Source organism: Zootoca vivipara, chromosome 15 (assembly GCF_963506605.1).
Source record: "Zootoca vivipara chromosome 15, rZooViv1.1, whole genome shotgun sequence".
In the NCBI taxonomy this organism is placed as follows: Eukaryota; Metazoa; Chordata; class Lepidosauria; order Squamata; family Lacertidae; genus Zootoca; species Zootoca vivipara.
In genome coordinates, this window is record NC_083290.1 from 2,522,518 (window position 1) to 2,535,304 (window position 12,787).

The 12,787-nt window shown below is 48.7% G+C and overlaps 1 protein-coding gene across 3 annotated transcripts in view; it reads left to right on the forward strand.

The window, feature by feature from the left end:
- The window catches only part of ABR (ABR activator of RhoGEF and GTPase), a 121,091-nt gene that overhangs the window by 71,618 nt on the left and 36,686 nt on the right, over window positions 1–12,787 (forward strand). For all 3 annotated transcript variants that reach the window (XM_035138839.2, XM_060268375.1, XM_035138840.2), the window contains 7 exons: window positions 1,453–1,505; window positions 3,256–3,396; window positions 5,781–5,902; window positions 6,775–6,940; window positions 8,398–8,520; window positions 9,651–9,726; window positions 12,286–12,390. In XM_035138839.2, the coding sequence (XP_034994730.2) occupies window positions 1,453–1,505; window positions 3,256–3,396; window positions 5,781–5,902; window positions 6,775–6,940; window positions 8,398–8,520; window positions 9,651–9,726; window positions 12,286–12,390 (786 nt within the window). The remainder of the gene's footprint in view (window positions 1–1,452; window positions 1,506–3,255; window positions 3,397–5,780; window positions 5,903–6,774; window positions 6,941–8,397; window positions 8,521–9,650; window positions 9,727–12,285; window positions 12,391–12,787) is intronic.

Genomic DNA, 12,787 nt, shown 5'->3' on the forward strand with positions numbered 1-12,787 from the left:
TGTGACGGGGCACGGCAAGGTTAGGCCAGAGATGGTTATGGGTGTGGAGTTCAGCTCCCGTTATTTGTGAGGGGCACGTGAAGAGGCAAAATGGCTGCCAGCGCCATGTTTGCTTTTGGCCTATCAGCTTTCCCTAACTTGGTCACCTCCACAACATGTTTTGGATTCCAGCTCCCATCAGCACTTAACCAGCACAACCAATGGTCAGGGATGATGGGAGTTGTAGTTCAGCAAATATCCAGTGGGAATAATAATAATAATAATTTGTTACTTATATCCCACCCATCTGGCCAGGCCTCCACAGCCACTCTGGGCAGCTTCCAACAGGATATTAAAAACACAATAATACATCAAATATTTAAAAACTTCCTTAAAGAGGGCTGCCTTCAGATCTTTTAAAAGTCAGATAGTTGTTTATTTCCTTGACATCTAGTGCAGGCACCCCCAAACTCCGGCCCTCCAGATGTTTTGGACTACAATTCCCATCTTCCCCGACCACTGGTCCTGTTAGCTAGGGATCATGGGAGTTGTAGTTCCAAAACATCTGGAGGGCCGCAGTTTGGGGATGCCTGATCTAGTGGGAGGGCGTTCCACAGGGCAGGCGCCACTACCAAAAAGGCCCTTCTGTTTGTAGACAGGTGGCATGTGCTTTATGTGGTTTTGTAGCAATCCCAAACCAGTCGGACCACAGAGGTGAGAAGTGGAGCAGGAATAACAAAACATTGAAGCCACAGGCAGCAATTTTGTATTATTTATTTATTTATTTATTTATTTATTTATTTATTTATTTATTTTGTATTATTATTATTAGTTTACCACCCTATACCTTTAGATCTCAGGGCAGTTCACAGCATAAAAAACTGAAAATACATAAATAAATAAAAAGACAACCCAATAACCCCCCCCCCTCCCACAACACATTTAAAAGGACGCCAAGCAGCCCAAGGCCTGGATGAAGAGGAACGTTTTTGCCTGGTGCCTAATGAAGGTGTCTAATGAAGGTGCCAGGCGAGCCTCCCTGGGGAGAGCATTCTGCAAATGGGGAGCCACCACAGAAAAGGCCCCGCTCTCGTGTTGCCGCCCTCTGGACCTCTTGTGTTGGGAGGCACACAAAGAAGGGCTATTTCCAATGTCTCATAACAGACTAGACCAGGTTTTTCGTTTATTTAATAAATTTGAATGCTGCCTTTCTCTGAGGGGAATCCTCCACACAGCTGAGTACTACAAGAGGCAGCCCTGAGATAGAAGAGGAGGAGGAAGAAGTTGACAGGCAGGGCCACTCAGTGGGCTGGTTGAGTGTAAAAAGGCAGGGCAATTGGGGGCTGGCAGAGGACGTTGGTGGGGCAGTGCCCTACATATCCCACTAAGGCATTTTTGATGCAGATTGTGGATACGGCGGCTATTTTGTGTGGCACTCACCGGTTTACCTGTCTCTCTCTTCCTCGCTTATAGCGCTGCTGTACAAGCCTATAAATCGAGTGACCCGGAGCACTCTTGTATTACACGTAAGTATAGCTTTTGTTTTTTTACCTGTTGCCAGTGCCCCCAAATCCAGCCGGTCTCACGTATGCATGTGTGAGAGAGCAATTCCTACAAAACCAAGGAATCCATTTGCCACTTTGCTATAATCAAAACCTGGCCATATTTAATCCTCGCAAAAATGTTGTTGTTTTTTAAATAAAATCAGCTACCACCTCAAGGTGTAGCCCCAGAATAGACCCTGTTCAAATGGAACGCGCAACAAAATGTTGCAGTATAGAGCAACGTTTTGCCAGCTCCGGGTGCCAGGCATGCCCTTTAACCGAATATGCCATTCCATCCCTCCCTCCCCATTTTCTATCCTCACCACCACCACCACACCAACAGATATTTGGGGTTCTGTGGCTACAGAACATGCTTAATCCGCATTAGCCTGTTTTTTTCCGGGTTCTTTCCAGATGAAGTCAGAGCAAAATTAAATGCAGAAGTGCGGACACTGATAGTGTACATAACCGACCGTGGCAGTTTGTAAAACAGTTGTTAATAGCGCAGACATTGTGGCATTGGTCAGACAATCAACGCTTGTAATAACGGAGTCACAGAATTGTAGAGTTAAAAGGGACTTTTTAAAAAACCCAGCAACACGTTTGTCCTGATTCTGCCTGCAAGTGATAGCATTAAACCTCTTGAGAAATGGTAAGGTAAAGGTAAAGGGACCCCTGACCATTAGGTCCAGTCGTGACCGACTCTGGGGTTGCGCGCTCATCTCGCATTATTGGCCGAGGGAGTTGGCGTATAGCTTCCAGGTCATGTGGCCAGCATGACAAAGCCGCTTCTGGCAAACCAGAGCAGCACATGGAAACGCCGTTTACCTTCCCGCTGTAGCGGTTTCTATTTGTCTACTTGCATTTTGACGTGCTTTCGAACTGCTAGGTTGGCAGGATTGAGAAATGGTAACTCAGTGGTTTTACACTGCAGTTCCCTTTTGAAGTTCAAAAACGGCTACTTTAAGCTATTAAAAGGGTGTCCTCTCTTAAGTTACTGTCACAGATGGGGTGTTGGCTACTCCCGAGTAAGCACTCCACACATCCTCTGGATTTTCATAGTTTTATTGTGCATGCTATATACAGTGGTGAGATGTCTCAAATCATGTCTGCTCTGCATGGGGCAGAAGCCCACAATGGCGTCTCGTGGGCTCTGACCCCCCTTTTAAGACTCCAAACGCCCCTCCTCCTTGCTCTATGGGTCCTCCGTGGTCCCAAACCAGGCTCCTGAGGTGCCGTTCTCTCTCCTCCCTCCTTTCCAGCCCCTGCTGAAGCTAGCTCCTCCCCTGCTTCCCTGCTACCAACCTGGAGCTGAGCCACCAGGACTCTGCAGAGCCCTGGACCCGTCTTAACCCTTCCTGTTCCTGATTTGAACTCCCAGACTTGCTGCTGCTCTCCCATCTGATGGAAGTAAGCAGAGTGGGCTGCTCTCTGCAAGCCCTCTCTCTTACAGTTACCTTTCTTCTTTTGTTTCAAACAAACAAACAAACAAACAAACAAACAAGTCCTGGGAGGCCAAACAGGTCTTCCCCACTGACTTTTGAATCTTGCCATTTTAAGATGTGTTACTCAGCAGCAGAAAAACCAGCTCAAAGACTCTTGTAGCACCATAAAGACTAACATGGCTCACTTTCTAGAAAGTCCCACAATGCCTTAAAAACAAAACAAAAAGATATTGAAGAAATAACATACCTGTAAAATCTCAAGGTCCATTCCTCTCCTTCTGCACTAGGATCTGCTGAAGCACACGCCTTCTGACCACCCCGACTACCCACTGCTCCAAGATGCCCTCCGTATCTCTCAGAACTTCCTCTCCAGTATCAATGAGGACATCGACCCCCGCAGGACGGCAGTCACCACCCCCAAAGGAGAGGTAAGCGGGAGGGGATGTGTCAAGGTTGTTGCGACTACAGTGGTACCTCGGTTTATGAACACAATTGGTTCCGGAAGTCTGTTCATAAACTGAAGCGTTCATAAACTGAAGCGAACTTTCCCATTGAAAGTAATGGAAAGTGGATTAATCTGTTCCAGTCGGTCCGCGGACTGAAGCGTTCATAAACTGAAGCAAACTTTCCCATTGAAAGTAATGGAAAGTGAATTAATCCGTTCCAGATGGGTCTGCGGCGTTCGTAAACCGAAAATTTGTAAACCGAGGTGTTCATAAACCGAGGTTCCACTGTACTCTTGAGTAACGACCCTCCGCATGCTTGTCTTTCAGAAGTTTTTATTAGTGCACATTATTTACAGTGAAGTGAGCTGCTGATTGCATGTCTTGTCAGTCCGAATCAGAATCCGGCACTGCCCCCTTCCGCGATTTGGACCAACATGGGACAGTGCCTTGGGACAGTGAATCTCCTCCCTCTTCTCCTCCTCCACAATTCCGGTGTCGGGGGGAAGGGTCTGCGGTCTGCCTTATTCCTCTTCTCTCTCTCCCGCTCCCTCTCTTCCTACCTGTAGAGCAGGGGCTCTTGGATGTTGCCAGAGCCTGGGCACTCCCTTTCCGTCTCCTGACTTTCCTCATCCGCCCCTTCGCTTTCCTGACTGCTTGGAGATGGGCTGCTTCTGATGAGGGGGGGCCTGTTCTCTATAAGCCCTTCCCCTTACAGGATGAAGTGGGGTGTGTGTGAAAGAGAGAGGCCAGGGAGACTTCCAGCACTGAGAGGCTGGCATAGCAGTGAGAGGGGGTGGCTGGAGGGGGCATATGCCATGGGAGCATACTAGCTCGGTATTGCTCAGTATTTCTCTCCCCGGAGGCAGCGATACCCACCAACCACGATAGCATTAGAAGAGGATTACTGTCAAGAGTTTCAGCAATTTGTCAAGGAGCTGTCAAGCGAGCCCAGGTCGACCACAGGGCCAGGGAGGCACGGAATGCAATTAGCTTTTTCATAACAGAAACGAACAACGCAGCAGCGTTCCTCTGGCTGGTCTCAATGCAGATGGAGAGGTTGCTCAAACTGGCCACTGTCCCCGCCCTTTCCCTCTAGCCCAGGCATCCCCAAACTGCGGCCCTCCAGATGTTTTAGCCTACAACTCCCATGATCCCTAGCTAACAGGACCAGTGGTCGGGGGAAGATGGAAATTGTAGTCCAAAACATCTGGAGGGCCGAAGTTTGGGGGTGCCTGCTCTAGCCTCTCACTGAGGTCCAGCGCCGAGGGCCTTCTGGCGGTTCCCTCGCTGCGAGAAGCCAAGTTACAGGGAACCAGGCAGAGGGCCTTCTTGGTAGTGGCACCTGCCCTGTGGAATGCCCTCCCACCAGATGTCAAAGAGAAAAATATCTACCAGACTTTTAGAAGATATCTGAAGGCAGCCCTGTTTAGGGAAGCTTTAAATGTTTAATAGATTGTTGTATTTTAATATTTTGTAGGAAGTAGCCAGATGGGCGGGGTATAAATAATAAATTATTATTATTATTATTATTATTATTATTATTACTAGAGGATCACTCCCAGGCAGAGTCAAGGGTTGAGCTCCTCCTCCGGGCCTGTCTGGCCCATTCCTTAGCAGGACTCTTGAGTGGGGTGTCAGAAGCAGAGGAGAGCTGGCTAGCAAGGGCAACCTCTGACTCCTCTCTGCCTGAGTTTGCGCTCACACTGTGACTCTCAGCCTCTAACCCTGTCCTGGAAGGCACTGCTTATCCTGACCCCCCCCATTTGATTGCTCAGGATCCAGGATCTAAGTCAGGCACCCCCAAACTTCGGCCCTCCAGGTGATTTGGACTACAATTCCCATCATCCCTGACCACTGGTCCTCTCAGCTAGGGATCATGGGAGTTGTAGGCCAAAACATCTGGAGGGCCGCAGTTTGGGGATGCCTGATCTAAGTCATTGTCTTTTGCCCTCCTTGGGGAGCTCTTGGGCAGGCAGCTGCCACCACTCTTCCTCATCCAGCCAGTCCCTGACCATTACACTAATTCATGAGGATAAAGCTATTGACAGCCATGATGGCTGTATGCTGCTTCCACTTTTGGAGGCAGTATACTGGGCAGTTCCTCTTGCACTCGGGCTCTGCCTGTGGGCTTCCCTTGGGGGAATCTGGTTGGCCACTGTGAGAACGGGATGCTGGGAACTTGACGGGCCACTGGCCGCTGATGTTCTTCCATTCCCCCCCCCTCCTCTTCTTCTTCTTCTTCTTCTTCTTCTTCTTCTTCTTCTTCTTCTTCTTCTTCTTCTTCCTCCTCCTCCTCCTCCTCCTCCTCCTCCTCCTCCTCCTCCTCCTCACACATGTGCATTCCTCTTTTGCTGTCGCACCTGCAGACGCGGCAACTGGTCAAGGACGGCTTCTTGGTGGAGTTGGCCGAGGGCTCCCGCAAGCTGCGCCACGTCTTCCTCTTCACAGACGTCCTTCTCTGTGCCAAGCTGAAGAAAACGGGCGTGGGGTGAGGCCCGGGGGAGGTCTAGATGAGTGGGGAAGAACGGGGCACAGGGTGGGAATCCTGACCTTCCCTTGCACTTTGTCTGTAGCAGATTGATTGATTGATTGATTGATTATTTAATTTCTATACCGCTTAATATATTTTAAAAATCCCTAAGTTTTGTAACCTGGAATCAGTTCCAGGGATTGAACCTGGGAGCTTTTGCATGCAGACAGTGTGCTCTGCCACTGAGCAAATGTTTGTTCTTTAAAAATAAAGTTAATACCCCAGTCCGCATGGTTCTGAATAAAAGGGTGCTTTAAATGGGAATGTCGCAAGCGGCCCGATACTGTTTGTCAATCTAGCTTACTGTTCTCTACACTGACTGGCAACGGCGCTCCAGGGTTTCAGGCAGGAAATCTTTTCCAGGCATGCTTGGAGATTCCAGGGATTGAATCTGGGACCGCCTGGCTGGAAATGCTTCCAGTGAAGAGCTTCATACGTTCCCCTAAAAATAAAGCCAAGATTCCAGTCCTCATGACTCCGACTTGAGGGCTGGTTTAAAAAGGAACATAGGAAGCTGCCTTATACTGTAGCATCTAGTATTGTCTGCACTGACTGGCAGCAGGGTTCCAGACAGGGCACAGTCGGAGCCTTACCTGGAGATGCTGCTGGGGGTTGAACCTGGGACCTTCTGCATTCAATGCAGATGCTTTGCAGCACTGAGCTACAGTCCTTCCACTTGGCCTGTATAGTTCCATACTGTCTACACTGGCCGGCAGCAGCTCTGCAGGGTCTCGGGCAGGGGTCTTTTCCTCGGCCTGCAGTACAAATGGGGGGGGCGGCGCTGCGGATAACTGGGATTGCCCAGAACGAGCTCTTCGTCTCCTTCCCAGGAAACACCAGCAATATGACTGCAAGTGGTACATGCCTTTGGCCGAGCTGGTGTTCCCGTCGCTGGAGGAGTCGGACTCCTGCCCACACGTCCATGCCATGCCTGACCACGACCTGGAGGACATGAAGATAAAGATCTCCTCTATGAAGAGCGAGGTGCAGAAGGAGGTATGCTCTGGGGCAGGGTAAAAACACCCTTGCTGGATCATATGTGTCAGGGGTCGTTGCGACTACTCCAGAGTAACGACGCTCCACATGCTTGTCTTTCAACAGTATTTAATTGGTGCACTCTATTTACAGTGAGACAGGTGTGGAAAACATGTCTGCTCATTCCGATGCAGAATCCGGCACTGCTCCTCCGCGTGACTTCCTCCAACATAAGAGTCTCGGGACAGTAAAACTCCTCCCCCTTTTTCTCCTGCGTAATTCCGGAACCGGAGGAAAGGGTCTACGCTCCATGCTTTCCTTCTCCCCCCCTTTCCCCCTCTTATCTCCTCCCTCCTGTGTAGCCGGGGCTCTCCCATGCTGCCAGAGCCCCGGCACTCTCCCTCCACTTCCTGACTGGTTTCCTCCGAGCCCTCGCTTCCATCACTGCTTGGGGAGGAGCTACTTCTGATGCAAGGGGGAGGTTCTCTATACTGTCTCCCCCTTACAATATGGAAACGTCCGTCTACCTCTACTCCAGTATTCTGTTTCCAGTGCAGGCTGGCAAGATGCCTTTTGGAAACTCCACCAGCCGGCTTTGAAGGCAGAATCGCTTTCCAGTCATTGGATTCCTCAGTGACTCCCCAAATTTATATCCGAGACAGCAGTATAGCTAAGGAGGAGGCCATAGGGTACAGGCCCCTGGATCTTTTTCTAAGTGCCCCAAAGAGTGTTTCTACCGTGTGAGAGACTGAGTTGTGGGGAGATCTGAGTGACTGGGTGGGATATTAATTTGGGAGAAGAAGTTTGGTTTTCTCTGTCTAGAGATGATTTAGGGACTGATGAACAGGGAGAGTTGAAGGGATCTGGAGCAGGATCTCTTGGGGAAATTAATTTGAGGGGGGTAAATGATTTGAAGAATTTGCTCTGAGGTGATTTGGATGGGAAATTACCGGTAGTTGATTTTGTCCTGTTTTGAGAGTTAAATTAATTTGAGGGGGGTAAATGATTTGAAGAATTTGCTCTAAGGTGATTTGGATGGCAAATCAGTTGATTTTGTCCTGTTTTGAGAGTGAAAGCCTAAATTTGCATCTGTTCAGTTATTTATTTAATAGCAATTATAATCTACTTAATATTGTAAAATCTCTAGGTGGTGTGTAGTCTAACAAAACCCCAAACTATGTATCATTAAAGCAAGAACATAACCGTAATCTAAAACTAAGACACATTATTAAAAAATAGTTTATAAATGTGAATAAAAGAAACCCAGAAGGTTCTAATACATGAAACAAGGTCAAATTTTATGAGTCAGGGCGAAAGCTTGGGAATAAACATAGGTGTTAGCGTAGCATGTGCATATTTTATGCAAATTTGCCTCTATGGACTCCTGTCCCTGAATCTTTTATGTGACCCACTGATGCCCCTGGTCCCAAAGGGAAGAGAATTGTGTGTCAGACATTGTCCCTTCTCCTCTTTTCCAGAAGGCGAACAAGGGTCAGAGCCGAGCGATGGAACGGCTAAAGAAGAAGATGTTTGACAACGAGTTCTGGCTCCTGCTCAATTCCCCATCCATCCCCTTCCGGATCCACAACCGCAATGGGAAAGTACGGACAGACGAGTCGTGCCTGGGTAGGGGTGGGGCTGTGGGCAGGAAGAGAGAGGCAAGCGTCTCCTCTGATTGGCAGCTGCTGTCTGGGGTCCCGGGCAGAGAAGCCTCTTTACAGTCGCCGATCTTTTATTTTAATTGGACCTTTTGCGTGCAAAGAAGGTGCTCCACCTCTGAGCGACAGCCCTTTCCCTTAAATCAGCAGAGCAAGATCCCAGTCTTGGTTCTGATTGGAATAAGTACGTGGGAAGCTGCCTCGTTCAGTATTGTCTGCACTGACCAGGAGCAGCTCTCTGGGGTTCCAGCTCTGCCTGGAAATGCCAAGCAGGGGAATTGGACCCGGGACCTTCTGCAAACAAAGCAGGTGCTCTGTCACTGAGCCTCCCTTAAGAACATAAGAAATGCCTTAAGTTAGACCAGGCTATCTGCCCACCTAGCCCAACATGGTCTTCCCTTGACTGGCAGCAGCTCCTAAAAAAGCAGCTAAAAAGCAGCTTAAAAAGCCAATGCAATTCTGGGCTGCATCAATAGGAGTATAGCATCTAGATCAAGGGAAGTAATAGTACCACTGGTGTCTGACCTCACCTGGAGTACTGTGTCCAGTTCTGGGCACCACAGTTCAAGAAGGATACTGACAAGCTGGAACTTGTCCAGAGGAGGGCAACCAAAATGGTCAAAGGCCTGGAAATGATGCCTTATGAGGAACAGCTTAGGGAGCTGGGTATGTTTAGCCTGGAGAAGAGAAGGTTAAGGGGTGATATGATAGCCATGTTCAAATATATAAAAGGATGTCATATAGAGGAGGGAGAAAGGTGGTTTTCTGCTGCTCCAGAGAAGCGGACACGGAGCAATGGATTCAAACTACAAGAAAGAAGATTCCACCTCAACATTAGGAAGAACTTCCTGACAGTAAGAGCTGTTCGGCAGTGGAATTTGCTGCCAATGAGTGTGGTGGAGTCTCCTCCTTTGGAGGGCTTTAAGCGGAGGCTTGACGGCCATCTGTCTGGAATGCTTTGATGGTGTTTCCTGCTTGGCAGGGGGTTGGACTGGATGACCCTTGTGGTCTCTTCCAACTCTATGATTCTATGTGTGCCACCCAGGCTGAGCACCATCCTGCTTTTCTTCCAGAGCTACCTGTTCCTGCTTTCCTCTGACTACGAGCGAGCAGAGTGGAGGGAGGCCATCCAAAAGCTGCAGAAGAAAGGCAAGAGATTCTTTTTGTGGTAACACCTCCCCCCTCAATTTGGGACAACCTGGAGTGCCCAGGCTGCCCAGTTCAAGAAGGGAGTGAGGGGCTTCGGGGCCTGAGGCCCCAGACCCTTCCTTCCATGACTGGCTTCCCAAAATCCCTACCATTTTCTTTGGCCTCTGGCCAATCTGGTGACAGCAGGGTCATCTGGATGGGGGTTCCAGGTACCAGTTTCTATGATAAGAGTCCCTCTAGACTGGTGCTTGAGGGAGGGGGAAAAAGGTACATTTATTTGCTTAGCCATAAGCCATAACCACAATACTAAAACATCCATGTAAAATAAAGTTCAAAAGGGTCATTTCATGTACAGTGGAACCTCGGTTTACGAACACAATTGGTTCCAGAAGTCTGTTCATAAACCGAAGTGTTCGTAAACCGAAGTGAACTTTCCCATTGAAAGTAATGGGAAGTTGATTAATCCGTTCTAGACGAGGAAAAACACCCCCTAGAACGGATTAACCGCTTTGCTCCGATGCCTTCGCGGAGGCTGGGGAGCGTTTCCGCGACTGGGCTGCAGCCGCGAAAGCGGTCCCCGGCCTCCGCAAAGATATCGGAGCAAAGCCCCAGCCTCCGGAAGGCATCGGAGCTGGGACTTCGCTCCGATGCCTTTGCGGAGGCTTGGGAGCCGCAAAAGCGGTCCCCGGCCTCTGCAAAGGCATCGGAGCGAAGCCCAGCCTCCCCGAAGGTATCCGATGCTCCGATGCCTTTGGGGAGGTTTGGCCTTCGCTCCGATGCCTTCGGGGAGGCCGGGCCTTCGCTGCGGGCCTCCAGGAGGCATCGGAGCGAAGGCCTGGCCTCCCCGAAGGCATCGGACACTCAGTAGACCTCCGGCACCTCGGTTTACTAACTTCCGGGTTAGGATAGTTCGTAAACCGAAAGTTCGTAAACCGAGGTGTTCGTAAACCGAGGTACCACTGTATTCTACAGCAGAAGGCTGGTTTCAGCTTTCAAACATATGCTGAAAACCAAGAATGCATCTTTCCACAATAGTTAATTGATGTCTGATTTTAATCCTTTGAACGGTTTTTATTGTACGCTTTTATCTATTATTGTAAAGCACTTTGATATTTTTCTATGAAATAGCGGTATATAAATATTTTTACAGTGGTACCTCGACTTACGAATTTAATCCGTTCCGAACGGCCCTTCATAAGTCGAAAAAATCGTAAGTCGAAGCCAATGGGGGGGATTTTAAAAAATTCGTTAAGTCGAAAAAATCCTATCTAAAAATTCGTAAATCGAAAAAATCCTATCTAAACCGCATCCAAAATGGTGGACGGAACACTGTTCGTAACTCGAAACATTCGTAGGTCGAGTCATTCGTAAGTTGAGGTACCACTGTATAAATACATTTTTGATGAGATAATAGTGCATTAGCCCTGGATATATGCTAGGCTGTCCATACGTCATTCTACTTTATTCATTTATTCTGCAATGCTTCCCCAATGTGAACACGTTTTTGCCATCCAGAGAGGCCCTCTTGCACTTTATAGTGCCACCAAAGTATGACCGGAAATAAGCTGTTTGCGCTATGAAATGTCAACAAGATTTCAGCAGGAAGCTGCAGCACACACAGCCATTGGAACCGAAGCAGAACGCCTGCCCCCAAATGTTTTTTTATTGCATTTTTATTCTGCCTTTTTCTCCAATGAGCTCAAGGTGGCAGACATGGTTCCCTGCCCCCATTTATTCTCACAACAACCCTGTGAGGTAGATCAGGCTGACAAAGGCAGTGAGCATCATGGCCAAGTGGGGATTTGAACCCTGGTCACTCCCAGGTCCTAGTCCGACACTCTACCCACTACACCTTGCAGGCAGCTTTGCAGGTAGCTGACCAGATGACATCACAAGGACCAATAATCACCAATGGGCAATAAAAAGGATGCCCAGAGGGGCCCTTGGTGGGTCTCCCCAGTGTCAACTCTCTGCTGCCCCCTGGTGACCTTCTGCGACAGAAGCAACCAGACATCCTTTGTAATGCAATGTGTTTGGTCCATACCTGCCAAGTTCGGGACGTAAAGATCCGGGATCGGCAGCGCGCGCATGACCGGAAGTTGCGTGACGCAACTTCTGGTGGCGCTTTGCCCTTCTATGGGCACCAGAAAATGGTGGCGCCAGCGCCGGAAGTTGCTTCCGCGCATGACCGGAAACACGTAAAAGTGAGTTCCGGCGCCGGCGCCGCCATTTTCTGATGCCCATAGAAGGGCAAATCGCCACCGGAAGTCATGTCACGCAACTTCCGGTCATGCGCGGAAGCGACTTCCGGCGCCGCCATTTTCTGCTGCCCATAGAAGGGCAAAGCGGCACCAGAAAAATGGCCGCCGGGCAGAAGCCGATTTAAGGGACAATACCGGGATTTTTCACTAAATGGGAGACCGCCGGGAAACAGTAAGAAAAAAGGGGTTTTCCCGGCAGAAACGGGATACTTGGCAGCTATGGTTTGGTCTCATACTGGACTGTAACCCACAAGTTCTTCTCTGTGCTAAACCGAACTCTTTTATTCCTGCCCGATAGATCTCCAGACCTTTGTGCTAAGCTCTGTGGAGCTGCAGGTCCTGACAGGGTCGTGCTTCAAGCTACGCACCGTCCACAACATTCCCGTCACCAGCAATAAGGACGGTGAGTGATGCCTTTGCCCTCCTTCTCCTAGGAAATCTCTCTCTCCCCCCCCCCACTGCCCCCACTACCACTTGGATGCCTTCTGCTTAACTGTCAGGTGGAATTGGCCAGCATTTCTTTTTTTTTCTTTTTTTAAAAAGATTCTTTATTGGTTATTTACAATTCATCACACAGATCTAAAAACGGAGAAAAAACAAAACAAAAGGAAAACGGACAAACAAACATATATATATATATATATATATATATATATATATATATATATATATATACACACACACACACACACACACACACACACACACACACACATATATATATATATGGAAAAAGAAAAAACAAACAAACAAACACAATTACCAAAAAGTTACAAAATACACATGTGTATCCATTTAGT